Here is a 21423-nt window from a genome sequence, read left to right on the forward strand (position 1 = left end):
GGCGCCCGCAGGGATGAGCGATGGAGGGGCCGAGCCCGGCGGGAGCCCCGTGCTGCTGGCCGAGCCCGCGGCCACCGGGCGGGCCCGGGAGAAGCTGCCGACCCGGGCGGAGCTGGAGAGCGCCCTGCGCGCCGGCGGCGGCGGCAGCGGCGGAGCCGCCGGCGGCTTCAAGGACATCCCGGGAACGTCGGCGGTCAGCCCCGGCTCCTCCAAACAGTGCGCCCCGGACACCGAGAGCCCGTCGGGGACCGGAGAGGCGGATTACTGCCGCCGCATCCTGGTGCGAGGTACGGGCACGCTTCCCGCTCCCCGCTTCCCAGGCCGGGGCTTCCCGCTCCGAGCTCGGGGCATCCCCGCCACCGCTTCCAGCGCTTCCCGGGCGCTTCCCGGGCTGCGACCTCCGGCCTCCCGGCCCCGCCGCTTCTCCGCCCGGGTGCCGCCGGCCGCGGGCCCTGGCCCGGCGCGGGCAGCGGCTCCGGGTCCCCACAGAAGCAGCCGCTCAGCTCCGCGTCCAGGTCCCAGTCCGGCCGGGCCGCCTCCAGCAGGTCTCCCAGCTCCAGTCCCGGGAACCAGTCCTCTTGCTCCCACACCTCCAGCGGGCCGCCGGGTGCCTCGACCTCCTTCTCCTGTCGCCGAGGCTCCGGGGCGCCCGGGGGCTCCCGCCGCGGCGGCGGCTGCGGTTTGGGCCGCGCGGGGCCCGGGTCCCCTTCCCCGCCGCCATCCCGCCCTCTCGGGGCCTGCCCCGCTCCGGCCAGCGGCCAGACGGCGCCCGAGGGGCTGGCCCCGCCGGCCGAGGCCGCCAACAGCTGCGTGAGGCTGTGGCGCATGGCGGGAGAAGCGCCCGCGGGACCGGACGGAACCCGAGGGCGGCGGGCGGCGCGACGCTGCGGCCCGGCACTCCCGCCGCGGGGCCTGTCGGGAAACGGCGGGGAGTGGGGAGGGGTATGGAGGCGCCTCGCGACTGCGCCCGCGCGCGGGAAAGCCGCGTGAGGGAATGGCGAGGGGGAGGTTTTGGCAAATGTGGAATATGTAAAAATTTTCTTGAGACGGGATGTTGTTTAGCGTTTGATGTCTGTACTTTCAAGCCTAATCAACGTGAGGGGAGATCCGTGAAACAGAGAGACAGCCAGCTCTAAGGGATCTCCAGGTGTTAGAAGGACAAATTGTCACTAAAATTACCTTCTTAAGATTTAGGGCTCAACATGTTTCAATGACCTCAGACCTAGAGGGAGGTTAACAAAGCTTGAGAAGAAGGATGTACCGCTGATAGTGGACACAAAGAATGCGGGATTTACAGGCCTCAAGGACATTTGGCAGAACTCTCACGATAAGGAATAAATTAATAAACCCAACTTGACAACTGCACTAATTCAGCTCCGACTGGGTGAAACAATTTCAACACGGGAAGATCTCAACCACTAACTTCGGACCACCGACCCCGAAAAAAGAAAAAGATTGAGCATGCAAAGTAATTAACAAGAGAGAATCATCAACTGATAGAATACTAATTAATACGAGAATTAGGTAACTTGTAGCTTGTAACACCTATTCCCTTATTTGCTAAAACGTATAAATAGAAAAAAAATTTGATAGCTGGTGTGTTTGATTTGTGGAATACCACTGAGGACCCAGGCCTGTGCAACTCTGAAATAAATTAATGTCTCGCATGTGTAATTATTGGCTTGTTGCACACCAGGTAACAAATCCGATTTTTGTGGGCAGCAGGGTGAAGGTGTGGGAGGCTGGGGGAGTGAGGGGAGGCATGTGTAGCTGGGGGGATGAGAGGTGTGTAGGAAATGTGGGTGTACAGGAGGGAGTGACAGGGGTTTGAAGGAGGGAATGGGGGCAATGACAAGGGGTTTGTGGGGGAGGGAGTCGGGGGAAGCTCTCTCACACGTAGACATTGCCAAAGGGTGGGAAGGAGGACGTCCCTGGGGAGTGCAGAATGTGGAGGCTTTCCCACCACACTCCATGGCTGGGGCTGGGCCAGAAGCCTGTGGGGCTGTTCTGTCGTGCTGCCAGAGGTTTACTCTGCCCAGCTTTAGAGCATTTACGCACCTGGTTTCAGGGTCTCTTGCAGTGACCAGAGGGATGCAGGTGCCCCTCGTTGCCTATGGACTAATTCAAACAGAGCAGCCAGCCACACTACCAAGGGCATAGTGTGTAACTTGAGTCAGCTAGCATTTACACTGTAGCTGCCAGCACTGAGATTAACTAAATGTGTATGGGGGGTGGGCACCTCGGAGCAGGGAAGTATGGTTAAAAAGTAGGAGAATGTGGTCCACAAGACTCATGTTGAATGACACTTGTAGGAGCCAGGATCAGATATGCTGTGGTTTGTTGCACAGCAGATAGTAGAGCAATACTTCACATCTGGCTTTGTGTGGGTTCAAGGACAGTCCAGAGAAATCCAGAAGAAAGGCTGATAGCAGCTGCTTATGTAGAGTCAGAAGCAGAGAATGGTTTGGGTAAAAGGGACCCTAAAAATTACCTAGTTCCAAACCATGCTGCCTTCAGCTAGATCAGGTTGCTCAGAGCCCCACGAACTTCACATTGAACACTTCCAGGGATGGGGTTATCCACAGCTCTTCTGGGAAACCTGTGCCAGAAACCACCTTCAGCCAGTCTTTGAGATGAACTGGTCACTGGCCTCCTGACCTGCTGCTTCCAGTCATTTCTGTAAATGACTGCAATAGATACCAAGTCTGATACTGTCATGTGGCTTACAGATACTCAGGACCAAGAAATACTCAATCCGTTATCTAAATTCTTGAGTTATCACAAGGCATAAGCATGTGGCAAAGAACTTGAGGTACTCTGAAGGCAGCTGCCTACAGCCCAGGTGGGGAATGCTGTTTGACCTGTCATGGTGGTTGTTTTGGTTTTTTTGGGTTGTTTTGGGTTTTGTTTTGGTATTTTTTTTGTTGTTGGAGATTTAAAGAGATTTGCTGAGCTTAATCTCAGCAGCAAAAAAACTTCCTTCTTGCCTAGGAGACAAGCAAGAGGGGGTGGGAGGTCTCTATCACAACAGTGCTGACAGGAAAGATTTTTCTTTTTGTCAAAAACTGCCAGACATGCTTAAAATGGAAGAGTGTATCACTAATATTTATCTGCAGAAAACAGCTAAAAACAGGAAAAAAATCCCTAGCGAACATCTAGAACATCATCGTATTCCAAAGAACAGATTGAAATCATCCAAAAGACTTGACAATTTATTCTGAGCTGAATGGGGATATAAATACTACTCTGGCATTAAATAGGGTTTAAATGACTGCAGAAATCTGTCAGACTAGTAGAAAACTATAAACAGTAATTTGCTTGAGAATCAGTTGTTTTATGATATTATTAGATTACCTGTTATATCCCTGAATTTAAAGAATTTCAGAGATATTGCAAGGTAGCATTTCTTTCTTGAGGCCTCAGAGTCTCTATGTGCCCAGCCTGTGTTGAACTTCAAAGCAGAATCAAATACAAAAGGCTAAGAGATCGAGCTTTCAGTCATCATGAAAAATAAAGTGATTTAACAATAAAAAACCTATGATTCAATAGAGATTAGCACTAAATAAATCAAATCAAAATTTATGTTTTCCACCCTAATCATTCATGTCACGTTTGACTGGTTCAATGATCCATGTTCAGATTTAAGAGTGTAGCAACTTACATTCATAAAAGTGTAATGACAAAAAGGTTACAGAACTGTCAGTGGAGGAGGGTTTAAGCTGGTGAGGACACTATAAAGAAATCAGAGGATGGTCCCATGGAGAGGAACAAAATTCAGGGGGGTGTGTTATCATAGAGACACCTGTTGAGAACAGAGAAAAAATTGCAGTTATGCAACAAAGTGATGGAGTTTGACATTCACAGCTCTCTCTTTAGTCAGCAAATCCATACTGTGCTTTCTGTAAGCATTCAACCGCAACAAGAGTTCATTGAACAGCTGATTGCTGTGCTCTAGCTGCCCTAGGAGCTCTTGAACCTTCAGATCTTTGTCTGCTGCTGCTGCCTCTTTCTCGAGGCACCTTCCTGCCCTCTGCAAGACTTCTTCCACGGTCTCTAGCTTCTCCAGCTTCTGAATCTCCCTTATCTTGCAGAGCTTTGCTCCTTTCCATGGCCTGCTTCAGTAGCTGCTCTTTCTCTTCGTGTGCCCTTTCCAGCTTGGCTTGCAGCTCGCTGCCCTGAGCCCTCTGCTGACTCTGCCTGCTCAGCCCTTGCAGCAGCTTGTTGGTGCCTCTCCTGTAGGAGCTGCAGCTGCTTCTTCAGTGAATCCACCTCCTAGGCATAGGCATCTGCTTGCTGGCTCTGAGCTTCCAGCAACTCCTTCTCTCGCTCCCGGGCTCTGTGACTCTCATAAGCATATTTCTCCTGCAAGGAGCATAACTGCAGTGAGAGCTTCCTGGCCTGGGCTGCCAGCTGGAGTACTTCAGCTTCCTTCTCCCTCACAGCCTGCCTGAAGAGTGCTTCCCTGTCCTGCCACAGGTGCTTGTTCTCCTCCCACAGCTGCATGTGCTGTTTTTTGTGTTCATTTTTGAACTGGATCATTATTCAATGGTTTTTGACCAGACCTATGAAGCACCCCTCCAAATACTGAATACCCTGGGTCTGGGTTTTATCTTTCACAGCATCCTCTGCCCTCAGTTTCTTCAGCTCCATGTTGAGCTGCTCCAGGTCTCTGCAGCATTCATGTGTGTCATCCACTTTCTTCTTCAGTATAGAGACAAGATGATTATGCTGTTCTAAGTATGAAAGCAGCGGTGCCTCCTCTCTCCACTCCTTAGAGCTCTCACAGAGCTCCTCCAACCCTTTTGTCAGATCTTCCATGTCTTTGACTATCTCTGGATCACCTGTGGAGTCAGCCATCCCCACTCCTGTCTCCTAAGCCATGAAGCCCCTGTTTCATGCAAAGACAAGATAAAATTTTACAATGGGTGCTTCTGTCAGTGACACTTGGGATGATTAAACAGTGCCCAGTGGTCGTGTGGCCAACACTGCTGCTCTAAGTTGGTGGTGTTTCTCCGGAAGTCAAGAAAAAGTGATGTGGGGGAACAGGACCTCCCAAAACCAATGTCAGCCAGCAACCACAGCTGGGTCTCCCTCTCCTCTGGTTCAGCCAGGCACACTGAGACTCAAGGTTGCCAGACTCCAAGAGCAAAAGCAAAGAATGTGGGTTTAGTATTTATGCAAGCCTATTCATTTGCTGATGACTAGCTTCACTAATTATTCCTTCTTGAGGCACTGCCCTTGTAGCTACAAGAACTGCTATTATATTTAGGTAAAAAGCTTGTAAGTGATAAAGCTGTAAATAATTCCTTACGCAATCTTTTCCCTCTGCCTTTATTTTCTCTTTCAGCTCTGTATTGTAACTGCAAATAAAACATGGAGGGTTACGTCAAACTTCTAATAGATTCACAAGATTTCTATGATAGTACATTGCTTGTTAAAAATAACTGAATAGCCTTACCCCATGCTTAGAGATTTATGAATGAAATAAAAGATCTATACAATGTTAATAATTAGTGAATGTTTTGTGATACAAAGCCTCTGTTCCTGGAGAAACAGCTCCTCATCTCAGTTTGCACACTGATCTATGGGATTATTTTAAGTGTGTAATTATAAAAATTTGGTTCTTCTTCAAATAAGGAAAATATTGATATTACATATGCACCAAAAAGGTTATTGGTGCTGAATCACACAGCATGCTACTTAAACATTTGAAAAATTAGCCTAAAATTCATCTACAAGTTTTTCATGTGGATGCAGACCTGAAACAGCATGCTGATAATCAGGTTTTGTGAATTCCGAGCTTTGACTAGAGGTAAGGATTGGATGTGGGAAGGAAGCTTAAAGCAAGGATGGAAGATAATGTACAACAAAAATAAATAAATGCCTGTGAAGCACAAAGAATTTCAGAGCTGTGTAGTAGCAACTGCTACTAGTAATTGCTATTAGTACAGACACAGCTCTGCCTCCACCATCCTGCACTCTCTGACTGCTGTTGCTGTTGCTACCTTGGATCCTTTGCAAATAACAGAGGAGGGAGGGAAGGATGGAAAGGTTTAGGCCATCCAGTGGAAATACAATGAAGAGCAAGGTTTAAGAAGAGAAAACTATTTTCTTACCAGGTATTTTCTTTCTCCTGTTTGTTTTCTCTCCTATTGTGAGGTTGTGTTACCATAGAGGTAAGATGCTGAATCCAGTCACTCCAGAGCTCATGACCTCATCCATGCTGCTTGGAGCCAGGCCAGCCCACCAGGGTGGCTGAAAGAGCTGGCAGTTCTCTGGCAGTTTCTTAGCAAACAAACATTGCTGACACTCTCAAAAGCACACAGATTTAGAAAAGGAAAGAGAATTTCCAAGCTTGAACAACTCCTCGTTCTCAGCTTATGCCCTGCACATGCCAGAAGAGATCCGAATAGCAGGCTCTGACCTCAGACCACACTCAAGGTCCATAGAAAATAAAGACAGACCTTCCCCTGAACAATTTGCAACTTTATTCAGCAGCTAATAAAAATCTGGCAGATAGGATAGAGAAGGGAAAAATAAATGCAACTGCAAGAAAGAAGTCAGTGCAGGTTTTGCTGAATTCTCTGGAAAAGGATACAAAGGAGAAAGAAGAGAGTGCTGTGGGTAACAGACATGAAGCAAACAAGAGAAGGAGGGCACAGTATGCATTTCAAAATGAGTAAAACCAAAAGCAATGGGAGTTGCTGCATCAGCTCAGGCTTGCAGCCTTTACTTGCAGAGCTGGGAGGTTTCTGAACACAGAGCACAAAAGAAGACCTAGGACTTTGAAGCCTGGTTTATAGCAAGTGAAAACCGTGTAATTTAGAAGATATACACATATGTATATATGCATATATACACTTGGGTACTAAAAAAAAAAATAAATTATGAGCTAAAATAAAGATGAACTTGTAACATGAAGGAGAAGAGAGGAAGGAACTGTTGTGTCTCTCCAGACAAGAATGAATATACATAAAAATATTATAGGAGTGTGGCTGCTTTGATTCTTAATTCCAGTTCACCTTTATGACAAAGCATAGCTATTAATTTATCAAACTGCCCTTTAATGATAGCTAATTATGCACCTTTTAAAATTTTGGTTATGGATGACTAAAGGCTTTTCCTTTGACTTGAGAGCAAAGTAACAAGTTTCTTGAAACTTTTTGTCTTAATCAGCTTCCCAACTCTCATTTCTCTATCAGCATATTATCATACTACTGAAGTAAGGAATTCTGTATATGATGAAAAAAAGAGGTATTAAAAACTGGGGAGGGATTTTTGTACTTATGGGACAGTTTATGTTACTTGGCTCAGTTTCTTGATTAACCTAGATGAGTACATAGTACTTCTGTGTCATTAGCTAATCAAACTAGTTAATTACAAGTGCAGTGTGCAAGTAAATCTTAAATTCATGTTCAGGTAGCTTTTCAAAATTTGAAAAGTGGTATGCAGAGTCTTTTGGGAGTGGTGGTATGCAGTCTTTTGGGAGACCAGAAAATTGTGTCAGTTTCTTGGAGGGCTAAAAACCAGCAAGACACAGAATTTCTTCTACTTGAACAGAAGACAAGGAGATTGCCACTGTCACAAACAAAACATTTTATTTCGATAGCAATGAAGTTCAAGTATTAAAATTTTGTATAGACCATGGCACATTACATGATACTTGCCTATCCCTACAACAGAACCCAAAGCTGTTTTGACTTAGCAGTATATTTGAGCTTCACAGGAGATACAACTGCAATAAAAACATTTATCCTGAGAAACTGAAGGTCACGTTCACAGCAACCTCTGTTTTCAGGTGAAAAATTAATTCACATAAGGAGTGAATACAAATAAATTAGGTGCCTATTCTTTTCCAGAATCACCATAATTTCAAGAGTGGCTCTTCAAGAATGGAGAATCATGTTGGTAAGAACACATTGTTCTGAAGTGTCATGTGCACATGTTCCCTAGTCAAAAGGTGTTTTTTATATGTCTGGCAGAGTGGAAGCTGCAGCAGTTACTAATCTCATCCAAAACACCTGAAGCAGGAAGATATCAGACTGGCAAACTGCTTTTGACATTGGTAAACTCCACAGACTGCTTGGTTGACAAGAGGAAAGTGGATTCCCTGGTAGGTTGAATAGCATCTTTCTTTTTTTCCATTCATAGTGTATAATAAATACCAAGTAGCATTTAAATTTGTATGATTAAATCAACCAATTGCTTTGGAGTTGTGAAGAGCTCCCTTCTCCCCTCTGCTCTAACTGAAGTAAAAGATTTCACCAGATTTTAGACTTAGCTGGAGTAAAAAACTGTGTATTTATTTTCAAAAATGTTTTTTGTCTGCATTTTGTTACATTGCATGCTGAATGGCTAACATAAACCACTGGCATGTAATAAAACTGAATTCCTATTTCATTTAAATAGGCTGAATTTATTTAAAAAAAAAAGAAAACAAAATTAATATATTTTGTACTTTATGTATTTATCTACTAGCATTTCTACAAGTTACAAATTGCAGTCTTATTTCCTATGCCTCAAAACTAAGCAAAGCCCACCACAGTCCTACCAGTCTCCTAACGGTGGCGCTGAAGCACAGGTAAGTTCACTTTTTGCAAAAATAAAAACCAAAACAAGCTAATGGATACAGGTACAAACAAGTGCACTTTGGAGAATAAATACCCAACATTTTTGTCATCACTAAAACTGGCACGTTTAGATCCTTTTGAGTAGCACTGGAATAAAAATAGTTTCACCTTTACATCTTCAGCGCTTAAGTATTGTATGCTAGCAAGATGATTAACACATGTATAAGCAAATTTTTTATAACCCTGATTTTTTACAGTACATTGGAAGAAGGTCCTCTGCACCTTGTAGAACAGGACATCGACAGTACCACTTCATGCCACGCCTCTTTCATTGGGGGAGTAACTTTCATGTCCTAGAAATGTACAATTACAACTAGAGGAACTTGCAAAAACTGAGTTCTTCACGACCATTTCATGCTGGAGAGATCTGACACAGCATAATGAGGATACAAACACATACCAATGAGCTTTAACACTAATGTTGCTGTCTTATCAGTAAGACTTCATGAAAAATCCTAGCAATGTACAAAACAGTTGACATGCTCTTATATTTCTGCTGGTTATTTGGATTTTTAAGGGATCAGCAATGCTTCAGTTAGACAACACAGTCATCCAGATATCACAGCTACCTCTGACACTGAGTTCTGTAAACACCTTCTTTCTTGAAGTTGCTTTCCGTGAATAATTCTAAAATCCCTTCAATTTACATAATGATCTGCAAGCAGATGTTCAATTTGAAATACAAAGTGACATTTGACAGCACAAAACCAGAACAGTAACAGAGCAGAAACTGACAAAAAAGCTACTGTGTTCCTCTTCTAAAGTTCCACCCCCATGCTTTTAATTTCATTCCCAAGGTTTCTTTTTGACACTAACAAATAAAAATCCACCTTATTTTGTCAATTTTGCAACCATAAGCATCCTGAGAGGTAGTGTATCTTCTATCCAGGTGTTCGGAGAGTTCATCATCTTCTCCCAAAGGGCAGTTTCATCTGAAGTAGAATCCATCCAATCTACTGTAGTTCCATAGCTTTTGCCTAGAAAAATGTCAATTTTAAAAGAAAATAATGTGCTGAAGAATTAAGTGCAAACAATCAAATTTGCCTGCTCTAAAGTGGTTACACCTCCTCAGATAGTTGACCTAATGCTTTGGAGATTCAGTTCTATATTTTTACTCTTGAGAAATTTTGTCAAATACAATTTACAATAATTTCACACAAATTTTGCCATCTTGGTCCAGAGTTTGTGGGTTTTTTTATCCTTGGTCTTTTTGTCGCAATCCCAAGGGAAAAGATGCCAATTGCCCATGCATCTGAGAAAGTTTAACAATAAAACAGGGTACTAATTTTGTACTGAAATTCAACCTTGGGTACTCTAAAATTCAAATTAAGATTTAGTATTTTAATTTGTAATTTAGGTTACTATGGTGAACCATGCAAGAAATTATTTTGTGAAAAGTAGTTTGTACATTGCATTTCTTGAGAAGGCTCCAAATACATTCTCCCCTCAGATCAGAGGGCAGAATAGAAGGGAGAAATAAAAGAATTGTATGCTTTTCCTGTTGTTATATCTGCACATCTTATATTACCCTTATGCTAATAACTTGTTTGCATTTATAATTTTCCTATTCAGTATCTTCCAATCTTATCCTGCATTCCTGATCTTTCTATTTCCACCCACTGCTGTCTTAGACTATTTTTTTGCATGAGTAAGTTTGCAAAACATTATCACTTTTCAGGTGCAGGAATAGCATATTCTTGTACTTTAAACAGTACCAGATACAATGTATGGTCACACATAGGTTTCTTTCCAATACTACTCCTTGACAGTCATCCTAATCCTCCTAACACTACTATTATTTACATTTCAGGATCTGTTCTGAAGAATAGGTATGTTTCTGAATGAACTTGTTCAAGAGAAAAGAAAGACTGAAAGAAAAGAGAAGAAATGAAAAAGGGAAAAAAAAAAAAAAAAAGGCAAGACTGCTTTGTAAATTAAGTATAAATGTGGTGATTGTCCAGTACCTGTTCCAAGGCCTATCCGGAGGCCCCCCAGAAAATGGTTTGCTAGTTTGTTGTGATCCCAGACTGTGAGTTCTATGCAGGCTTCTTTTAAATCTTCTGGTCTAAAGCCATCATAGACCATGGTGTGGTTGAATACCGGGTTTGTCGTTTTTGCAACTGTCCTTGTTTTCTGGCGACTTTTTCTGCTGGTGTCTGGAAGAATGGTACTTCAGAGAGAAAAAGCACTGTCAGTTTGCACTTGTACAGCACAGCCTGCATTAAACATACTAAAAAGGCAAAAGCTGCTGATTAACTGTGTTTTGCATGTTAAAGTAGAACTGAAGATAAGGTGCTTTACAGAGATGGAGTGAAGGGTCACATTCTCAGCCCCTTACAGGAAATACTGGCAGCAGGTATCCACCCTTGTGTTTCAGAGGATGTAAGGGCAAGTCAGGCAGGGAAGAGGCACAAGTGAGTTTATTTGCTGTGTTATCACTGATGATGCTGAAACATTTTTTGCTGCCAGAGATCTCCCCAACCACCTTGTTATTCTTGTCTCTTCACATCTTTAGTCTGTAGGCGGAAATGAAGGGGGAAGAAATGCAACTATGTATTCACACTGTTACACTATTTCACGCTTGTCTCCTCCCCAAATTTGCTAAGCTAAACCACAACCGTGCTTTGCTTAAACGTGAATAAAAGCCAGAACAGTTTGACTAGTCCTTCCAGCAAGTGACTGAGAGACAAAACCAAAGTGTAATAATGACACAGAAATCTCTCCCTGTAAGTTTTAGTTGGTGGTACATACTTAGTATCTGGAAGTTGTAAACTATGCAGGACAATTTGCACTACATTAAAGAAGAATGAGAAAGCAATTCAGTGTTCTTTTCATATGAATGTAGAAAAAGAAGACACAATTAGAAAGTACGATGGTAGCATTATTAGACCATCACGTTTGATGACTTCAACCACAATTCTTACCATTTAATGAAAGAGTTGAGCCTATTGCCTCTCAGAAGAGGGAGGTTATGGCATTCCTTCACCCAGATGTGGACCTCGCCAGTAGATAGAGTCTTCTTTCCTGTAAAAATAAAACAAAATATCTGCTGAAGGAGATGCCTTTTAAATATATTTTGTCTTACACAGCAGTTCTTGCCCATTTGTCGAGGTGATATTCAGCCTGGACTTATCTCACATCTTAATTCAACATTGCTCTTTGTACTCTGAAAGTTGAAATCTTCATCCCATCAAAGTACTACAAGATCACATCATGTCTGCATTCCTACAATGACTTTTCTTCTGATATAACTAAGCAGACGCATGCCACTGGTCTTCTCTTCCCAAGACTCTAGATAAACAAACAGATCAGCTTGTCATCAGCCTATGTGATGTTAGCATTTATTGTCGTATTTTCAAATAAGCTCTTTCATGCTCTTAATATATTTGATTCTTACTGACTGACTGTCTGTCTGGATTAAAGACCTGACCTGACTTCACTCTCAGATTTGTCCACTATCTGTTGCCAGACAAGATTAAACCAAACTGATCAGACTGCTATAAATTTATGCCTTCTAAATATCTGCTGCTACTTCTACATCTAGTATTGCTTGAAATTCAGTGTGTTATCATTGTTTAGCCCATCACAGCATCTGCCTGATGATTTATAATCTCTAAAATTATACAGAAAACAGAATTTTGTTACATGTATATATTGCATTACAGATTTTAGATTATGACAATCAGGTAATTTCTTCATCAGTGACATTAAAAACTACAAAAGATCTCAAAACAGTCTTTGGGGTCCTTAACTGTATTCACAATCAGAGTGACTTAATCCTCTAAGGAAGAAAACAGAAAACTTTTATGTTGAAAGAAGCTGTCTGAAGTGAATGACAAACATTAAACAAGGGCCTTTTTTTTTTTTTAATTAAAAAAAAGGACAAAACTCCCAAAGGCTTGACAAATCCAAGCAAAGCAGTAATGCTTACCTCCAATTGGATGTGGGACATACTGGAGGGCTAGTTTCATCTCCCCTCTGTTTTCTAGATTAAGAGTTACTGCTGAAGTCTGAAATGAAAAATAAAACAAACATCTGATATTAAAATGGTGCTGCACTTGCTCCATATCTTCAGAAGGTTTACTCCGTATTTGGTTAACAGGCGCCTTCAGATTTCTGTTGCACTGACAGATTTCATTGTCATATGACAAATACTTTGAAATTCCTACTCCTTAGATTGTGAGAAAGTTTTTTGTTAATAGCTAGCTATACTAAAAGACATCTCAGAACTGTATTTCTATGTATAAGTATTTATGACTATAATCAGCACAAAACCCACAGAACACACAAGACCAAGCTTAAATAATGATTTGGTTTTGCACTTACACAGCAGAAAATGCAAAACAGCCAACCTACCCTTGGCTTGAGAGGAAACCAGTTTATCTGCTTATTGGATGGATCATTCCAGTCCCAAGTTCCTAAATCCAGCTCCACTTCACCAAGGAAGCTATTCCTCCCAAAGGTATCATTGTGCCAGACAGAGATATTGAGGCTTTGATTCTTTAGGAGCTCCTTCTCAATTTTATACTGCCAGGAAGAAGTAAGCAAATAAGAAATTAAGTTGAATTTTTACCAGTGCTGTATCAGAAAGTGATACGGTTAGAAAAAAGTGTCCGGGTTTATATTATCCATAACTGCTCACTTCTGCATTTCAGAAAGCATACAAACCACAACAAAACACAACTATTTACTTTTTATTTCTATCACCTTAAGCTCATACGTGGGTCATGTTTGTTTACACATAAAAGCATAGAGCCACCAGTGTTCTCAATGCTGGACCCAGAGATCACTGCAGAGCTGACCTATCAATGGAAGCACACGACCAGTTCTGCAGGGCAATCCCTCCCATACTAATGTCCCTTTTGAGTGTAATCTAGACCTGTGCCCAAAAGCTGAGATTCCTCACACATCACACATACAGTAAGTATATTGTGTCTAGTAATAGTTTGATAAATACCCGCAGTATTTCATTATAGACTGGATTAAAAGTTTTCTTTTTGACACAAGTCTTCCGTTTGCCCAGTCTGTATTTCTCTGGAAGCAGGTAGGTCTTTACATACCTAAAATTGAGACAGGGTTGTTAGAAGGGTTAAGAAAATCCCAAATCCTAAAAAATCCAGACCTTCTCCAACTTCACCTTACAAAATACACAAGTATTTGCTTACAAAGTAAAAGAAATCCACTTGAGTAGACATTATGTTATTCAGCTTGTATTTTTAAGAATTAAAACAGCAGTGGTGATGTATGTCATAACTTTCTTATAATATCCTTCTCCAGGGGAAAATCTGGTGAAATATCTCCTCAGAACATGAAAATAAAGAATATATACCCATAGCAGGCCCAAATGTCATATTTATAGGTGCTAATCCTACTGAAAACATATCAAAGTGGAATTTACCATCTGAAAAATGGTATTTTAAAAGGTCATTTAATATTCTTTAAAGTGTTCATTTTCTGTGTTAACATATATACACACCCATTTATAAGGGTTGTTCTATATTAAATCAGAGTTTAAAAAAAAACCACAAAGCACATTATAGCCTCTTCATCTATTTCTTTGATGGTTTACTCCAGGAGGCTAGAGAGACTGGAAAACCCCAGAAATCTTCATTTCCACATTAAAATAAAGACTTCCATTAGAAAAGAAATGCATTCTTTGTACTTACGGGTCTGAACGCTGTCGCTTAACATCTGCTACTGCCAGCTCTTTACACTGGCAAATAAAGATGTGGAGCTCACTCAGCTGTTCCACATAATCAATGGCAAACTGAATGTTCCCCTTCACATCAACATTGCCAAAGTCTGCACTATAGATGCTCATTAGGCTGCCGCTCACCTGCATCGTACAAGAGGAGAAATATTTTCCAGACATTGAATTTCACCAGATATTTCAGGATCAGGGTAGTTGTGCTCAGGATTCAGACAGTAAAGAAATCAACTGTATCTCTTTAGATGTAACAATAAAATGTAATGGACACTGTTATACAAGCTTCTCAGCAAGCAGATTAATGAAGGAAAGATATTTGGAAATCAAAGGGGTTAGACCAGGATTCTTACCAAAAAAAGAAAAAAACTGAATGGGTTTACTGCATTGAGATAGAAGAAATTAAATTATAGGATGCTGTAGATCTGAAGACTGACTGCTCAGATCCTTGACATATTAGTTCTAAATCTTCTCAGCTGATCTTCTAGAAGAAAACAAGCCTAAAAGTTTAGGAAAATAGACTTTCTTAAAATACTAACAAGAAGATTAATAAAGTCTATATGGCTGAATTATGTACCTAAATATGCAACTAAATAAAACACTGAAAATTAAATACTAAAGAGAGAGAAGAAGAAAGATGTATCCATACATATATGTATTTTATCCCAACATCCTTCCCCAGAATTCTGTTTTTCTTACTCAAAGTCCATATAAACCAATGACTTTTGGTTATCTAGTTGACTCAACTACACACCTGATATATCAATATCTCCTGCTTTCATTTATCTCTCTCCCCTTTCTCCCTTTCTAAATGTTTGTCCTATATGAATTGTTCCTCATTTTCAGCTACAAATGTAAGCTCTAAAGGTAAAATCCATATCTTTGTTCAGAGCCCCGAACAAGCTCCAATATACTACAAGGAAAAAAAAAAAATCTATTTAATTGTACTTTACTTGCTTCAGGCAATTCCATGCAAGGAATTATGTTATGTTCATATAAGAGAAGTGGAAAGAAGGAGACAGATGACAAGGGAAGAAAGACAAATGAATGAGGTAAGAGCCAAAACAATATTGGAGAAATTAGCAAAAGCAAAGTGCCATTAAAATAATGCTTTGGTTTACATACAGAGGATAAGGAGGCCATGCCAGAAGAGCTGCTAAGATTGGTTAGAGAGCTGGGACTCTTCTTAATTCTGCCAAAGGAATAACTGCTTTCTGATGCTGTATCTGTCTCTCTGTCATCACTCTACAAAAACATCACAGAAAGAAAGTCTGTGTACGTTCTTTATAATCACAAGGAAAATTTAAAAAAAACCAAAACCAAACAAACAGAATTTTAATGCAGATTGAGACTCAGTGGAAGTCTGAATTTAATTTCCCTTTTAGTGCAACATGAATAATATTTCTTGAATTAGGTCATGCATTTAAAGTTGAGAGTTTTTCTGATGAACAGCCTACACTGATAATTTTTTAAAGCAGTGATGCAACCAGGTTTGGGGGTTTGTTTGTTTGTCTGTTTTAAATCTCAAGTAGCAATGAAAAATTACAAAGTTTATTGGGACAGTTAAACTCAACTTCTCTGTGTCACTGTCTCATGCATAACCTATGCAATTGATAATGCTCAGTCATTTTACAGTCCTTTCTGTTAGACGGTAAATGCTGTCAGTTCTCTGCCTCTCTCTTCAGGACACCTGGCCAGAAGGTAACATTCAGAGAACAGCACTGGATACCATGAATGGTTTTTCCAAAGTCTTTCATGCAAGAGGACAGGCAGGGCTTTGCTTTTCCATGAGGAAATTGCAGCTTTTGTTTCCTTGGTCATTATCAGGTTATGTACTCACGACCCCATTCCATCTCAATTCTATCTCTGCACTAAAGAATTGATCCCCTTCCCATATGTGCCTTCCTACACAAACTGTTATCCTGTTGTATTCCCCACAGGAACAATTTACAAGATCTCCCCACTCTTTCAAACAGTTTTGAACTGGTGTCATAGATCTTCTAATAACAGATACAAGATTAGTAAAATTTCTACACACATTAAGAAAATAGTTATTTATATAAACATTTAGCATATAAAGACTTTTTAATTTTGCTTATAAAATCTGGTTATGTCTATTTTGTTGAGTAAAGGAAGACCAGGATTGTTGCTCTGTCTCAGAGGTCAATGATAAGGACTGAAAAATGTCCAGCCTATCTATGGCAAAGCCTCTTGAGAGAAAATTGCTTTGGGGAGTGCTATTTAGGACTGCACAGAATAAATCCAGAGTGAAGTAACAGTTAAGCAGTGTGGATAATCAGTCCGGTTACATGGACTCTTTGAAAGAGAGAAAAATTCTATGTCCTCCTAGAGGAGAAGGATATATGGTAACTGGATAAGGGGGAATTGGCTTTAAACTAACTGATAATAGGTTTAAATTTAGATTAGGAAGAAATTTTTCACTGTAAGGGTGGTCACAGCAGTCACAGGTTGCCCACAGAAGCTGTGGCTGACCCCACCCCTGGAAGTGTCCCAGGCCAGGTTGGATGGGGCCCTGAGCAACCTGGTCTGGTGAAAGATGTTCCTTAGCAGGGGGACTGGAACTGGATGGTCTCTAAGGTCCCTTCCAAACCAAAAATTCTGTGATTCTTCTGACAGAGAACCATAGATGTCATAGGCCTAACAGTTCAAATTGCTTACCACTTTCAAGCTTCAAGTCATTTTAGGAGATTTGAATATGGCCTCTGAGCTTATTCCAAGGTTCACACCATGATGACGATAACAACAATAATCAAGCATGGCATGTCATTGGGAGTTCTGAAACTTGCACAGAATTAGTTAGGTACCTGAAACTATAACATTTCAGAGATGGTGCTTACCTCTTCCTGTAAGAATGATGGTACTGACTTGCTCAGTCCTTTGAGCTTTTCAGGGTTGGAAAAGAGTTTAGCAGGCTGTGAAGTCACTGTGGAAACTGCAAAGCAGTAATTCAAAAGGCTTCAAAAACATGTTTGTACATCAGAACAGTGAGATTCCATAACAGGATGCAGTTAGAAGCAAACCACTTTGGATGAAATGCATGCACATGCACAACCAGCTTGGATGCCAGGGGTTTTTTTTTTCTCCCATAGGACTCAGAGAAGCTGTCATTAAGAAGAATAATCTACTTTGGCATTGCCTATAACAATGACCAACAAACTTCAACAGGACCAGAAATATTGCTTGATATGAGGCAGCCTGGGCGCTACAAGCAAATTCTGATCAAAAGTGATAAAGAAAACATTGAAATTACCTTCTATATTTTCTTCCTAGAACAAGAATAAGCACACTTCTGCACTAACAATAACAACATTGACATTCAAATTATCATAATATTCTTAGTAAGAAGTCAGCATACAAGCCAAATTCTGGTCTATTTACTCAGTCTATTTAACTGCAATAGGCAAATTTGTGTAAATCAAGCAAATTCTAGACCTGACCAAGGAAGATGCAAGTATTCCTACTTAATTATAAGATCCATATCTTATTAATGATGCACTTTTTTGCACTTTGTCTCTTCCATACTTGCATACCTCTACTACAGCTTACTTCTGTGGTCTTTCACTGTACAAAACCTAATTGTACAAGCTAGACTTGCAAAAATAAAGTCTGCAGTAAGCTCATGATCCTCAGAATTTTTCGTGCTCTAGCCCTACTTATATTTAATACACAAAGATGAACTGCATACACATTGTGAGATGCATCAATATCATGTGACAGAAAATGATCAATAACCAGCCAGCTACAGGAGCATGTATTTATTTCAGAAAACTAAACACTGCAGACAATGGGATTGTCTGCAAGGTCAGTGAAACTTTTGCAAAGCTATTGATGTCAAAACTCAGCTAGTGCTCAACAGATCAGTTACTGTCAGTATGCAATTAGATGCAGTACTTAGAGCAAGTAGCTACTCCAGATGTGTAACTTGTTAGTTGTTAAATGAAAGAGTATTGTTAATTTACTAGTTCAGCTATCAGAGGAAAAGTCTCTCCAGTATCTGCTGGAAGAATCCTATTACTCACTTCCTGCTGCAGTTCCAGTCCTCTCTTGATGCTGATCAGGTTTCAGACCTGCTCAGTGCAGTATTAACAGTCATTCAGCAGTACAGTTTTGCAAGGTTATAAATAGCATCAATATACTTTATATGTGGGGTTTTCCTGGGTTTTTTTTGTGGTTTTGGGGTTTTTTTACTTCCCCAGACGCCATGAACTTTGTGGGGTTTTTTTTTCCTTCCAACAGTTAGTAGTGGTTTAGGTATGAGGCCTGTATGGGCATTAGATCTGTTTGATTTTGGTGCATCATGGAGACTGTTTATGCGAACATAAATTCAGGAACTAGGGACGTGGCTCAGTGGTGAACTTGCCCATGCTGAGTTAATGGTTGGATTTGATGATACTAAAGCTTTTCTCCAACCTAAAAAATTCTATGATTCCATTTCTGTGTCTTGCGCTGCTGTTCTCCTTTGAGGAGCTGGATCATAACAAAATATGAGCGTAATAAAAGTGCACAAGCTAAAAACATCAGTCCTTTCACTGCTCCAAAAGAACAGTCCTTTCAAAAAAACCTGCCTTATTCTGCCTGTACAGCTATCAATTTGGCTCTGTGTCATTTTTTCATAACTTCAGTCTTAACAAATAAAATTCAAGTTCGCCTTGAATTTCAGGTTAGCCTCTACACATTCACACTGAATGTCAAACAGGCTTTCAGTAGGGGTCTCCACTTGAAAGCAGAGTGCAGGATGGTGCTTAATCTTGTTACTTTACTGGGTGCTGTAGGTATCCTAATATGCTATGACTATCCTATTGATACTATGGGCCACTGGCATGCACAAGGCTTTAAAGCATCTAAACCATGAAATAAAAAATAGAATTGCACACAAGAGTTCTTTTAAAACTGCAGTGCTACAATACAGTAAATAAAGAATTGTGTGCTATGTTCCACCATAATCAATATTATTTGATGCTTTTCAATTCTGTTTATTTCGACACGTTCTTGGAGCAGGTATGCTTTTTGTTTTTCTTAGATTTGGAATTTCTAAAAGTATATTGAAAAAATTAACTGTAAGGCATCTGTAATGTACTAATGGACTGATGATATCAGCAGTTGATCCAGAAGTTCATCTATTGCCTAGAATAATGCTACTTTATAGGACTAAGGCAGGGATATTTAGAGAGGTTCCTTTCCAATTGCAGTATTCTGAAGGGTCTTTTGCACTAGCAAAAGTCATCTTGAATCTTACAATGCAACAGATAAATAGAAAAATTAAATATTTACTGAGGAAAATTTCTTTCAAAGAGCTTGTGTTCAAAGCTCCCAATGATTTCAGTAACTCACAGGCTAAATGACTGAAGGAAAAGAATACACTAATAAGTGGCACAGTTTCTACAGATACGGGAGGACATAAATAGATTCCTTAAGAATAAACACCACAACAGAATTCTACAAAAGCTTTCCAGCCATGCTGAAGTTAACCAAATCTAAAAACACAATATAATTATTGGTTTAGAAAAAAAATAAAACTTCAGTAGCAAACCATTGAAGCCATTGAAAAAGCAACAAACTTCCATGCAGACACAAATTATATTTACCATCTTCATCACTAAGAACTAATTCTTCCTTTGGTTTATTTATTTTTTCTTTATCTGTGCAGGAAAAAACAACACAGTTAGAGATTTTGTTATTTGGTATAAAATGGATGGCAGTGACAATCACAGAATTAAGAGTAATGAGGACCAAAACCATAGACAAACCAGCAGAGCCATGGGAACAGTTAAATTCAAGAGAGGCTTTTACTTGACATTCTACCTCAAAGCCTATATCCAAGCAAGGGTCTCATGGTGACATAGTTTCTATCAGTGTGTTGTTGCAACAATGTTAGTGCACACCTAAAACCTAAAAACTGGTTAGAAGAAAGCAGTAGCAGTATTAGAAGAACAACTTGCCAGTATCTTTAAAAAAACATACATCTCCATGCTTCAGTTCACAAATAGAAGTTCAGTCTGTGTCTTCCCCATTAGACATGAGAGGCATGAAAACACTCAGGGGCAGGGTGAAATGAGACAGGAATAATAATTTAATGAAACCCAAGGAATCCAAGTAGGCTACTGAGGGAAGCCGGGAATTCATTTTAAGTATAATATTAATCTCGCCATATTCTCTTAAAATGAGGTTGATATATTTACTGCTAGAATACACTGGCCAATCATTACTAAACCATTACTAAAGTCTGGTTTTCATGCTTTCATTGTCTACTTATTCAACCCAAGCTAGCAACCAGAAGACAATGAGAGTAGTTGCTCATTACTGTTTTGGGTAATTGCCAATACTTCCACAATTGAAAAACTATCCAAGAAACAATTAATCACTGATCAACACAGTGCACTCCTGGAAGATGTCTGCTTCACAGACCAGCCTTGTTCCAAAATTAACACCAAGAACTGAAAATTAAACCATATGAGAAAATAATCTGGTTCCAAAGTACAAACTCCATACAGCTTACTGAGAAACAAAACCAAAGCCACAACTTAGCAAGGCTGTATGGAAGACCAGTATGAACACATTTAAGCCAAACTGGGAGTCATGGGAGACACACACAAGCTTTGTGCTCACTTGAGGTAGCTGATGGAATGTCCTCTAGACTTTTGGAAGGCTTTTTCCTATCTGCACTCCTTTTCAAAGCCATCAAAACAGGGTTTAATTCTTCTTCAGAACCTGTTATGAGACAAAACACATGAACACTGCACACACAGACGTGCCACTTTAAGCAAGTCAATGAAGAACCAGTCACAGGTTTCTCATGAGAATCTATTTTGACAGTTAGAAAAGACAGCGAACATTCAGTGAAAATACAAGATGAATCAAAAATAAAATAAACATCTAATTTTAAGTGTCCATTTGCTCTCTCTAAACACTCTCAGTCATCAGCAGAGATAGATAAGTCTGACAAGTGATTTGCCCTGTGTAGGTACAAGTCTGTGCTTACTGACTAATAACAGTGTTTTGGGACAATTACTGCATTCAATTGGTTAAGATTAATATAGGATAAATTCAGATTGTAGCCATTTTGCAACC

At 40.5% G+C, this 21423-nt stretch overlaps 3 protein-coding genes across 7 annotated transcripts in view; all 3 read right to left on the bottom strand.

The window, feature by feature from the left end:
• Window positions 1-1058, bottom strand: part of CREBZF (CREB/ATF bZIP transcription factor) — a 4664-nt gene extending 3606 nt beyond the window's left edge. Inside the window, exon 1 of the mRNA XM_015620075.3 lies at window positions 380-1058. Coding sequence (XP_015475561.1) covers window positions 380-827 — 448 coding nt within the window. The 5' untranslated portion in view covers window positions 828-1058. The remainder of the gene's footprint in view (window positions 1-379) is intronic.
• Window positions 1059-3038: 1980 nt separating this feature from the next.
• On the bottom strand, window positions 3039-4972 carry CCDC89 (coiled-coil domain containing 89). The gene is given in 3 exon segments (XM_015618986.3): window positions 3039-4079; window positions 4081-4176; window positions 4178-4972. Coding segments are annotated over 3 exon segments (1026 nt in total). The 5' UTR covers window positions 4858-4972; the 3' UTR covers window positions 3039-3829.
• A 2607-nt stretch (window positions 4973-7579) lies between these two features.
• SYTL2 (synaptotagmin like 2) overlaps window positions 7580-21423 on the bottom strand; it is a 53176-nt gene continuing 39332 nt past the window's right edge. For 3 of the 5 annotated variants that reach the window (XM_033516428.1, XM_015641812.3, XM_015641840.3), the window contains exons 9-20: window positions 20962-21063; window positions 19941-19994; window positions 18375-18422; window positions 17193-17287; window positions 15460-15579; window positions 14297-14466; window positions 13588-13690; window positions 12987-13157; window positions 12562-12640; window positions 11555-11654; window positions 10595-10800; window positions 7580-9607 (exon numbers count right to left, since the gene is read on the bottom strand). In XM_033516428.1, the coding sequence (XP_033372319.1) occupies window positions 9462-9607; window positions 10595-10800; window positions 11555-11654; window positions 12562-12640; window positions 12987-13157; window positions 13588-13690; window positions 14297-14466; window positions 15460-15579; window positions 17193-17287; window positions 18375-18422; window positions 19941-19994; window positions 20962-21063 (1394 nt within the window). In that variant the 3' untranslated portion in view covers window positions 7580-9461. The remainder of the gene's footprint in view (window positions 9608-10594; window positions 10801-11554; window positions 11655-12561; window positions 12641-12986; window positions 13158-13587; window positions 13691-14296; window positions 14467-15459; window positions 15580-17192; window positions 17288-18374; window positions 18423-19940; window positions 19995-20961; window positions 21064-21423) is intronic. The other 2 variants (XM_015641822.3, XM_015641832.3) reach the window with 2 other exon arrangements.

Source organism: Parus major, chromosome 1, assembly GCF_001522545.3.
Source record: "Parus major isolate Abel chromosome 1, Parus_major1.1, whole genome shotgun sequence".
NCBI lineage: Eukaryota > Metazoa > Chordata > Aves > Passeriformes > Paridae > Parus > Parus major.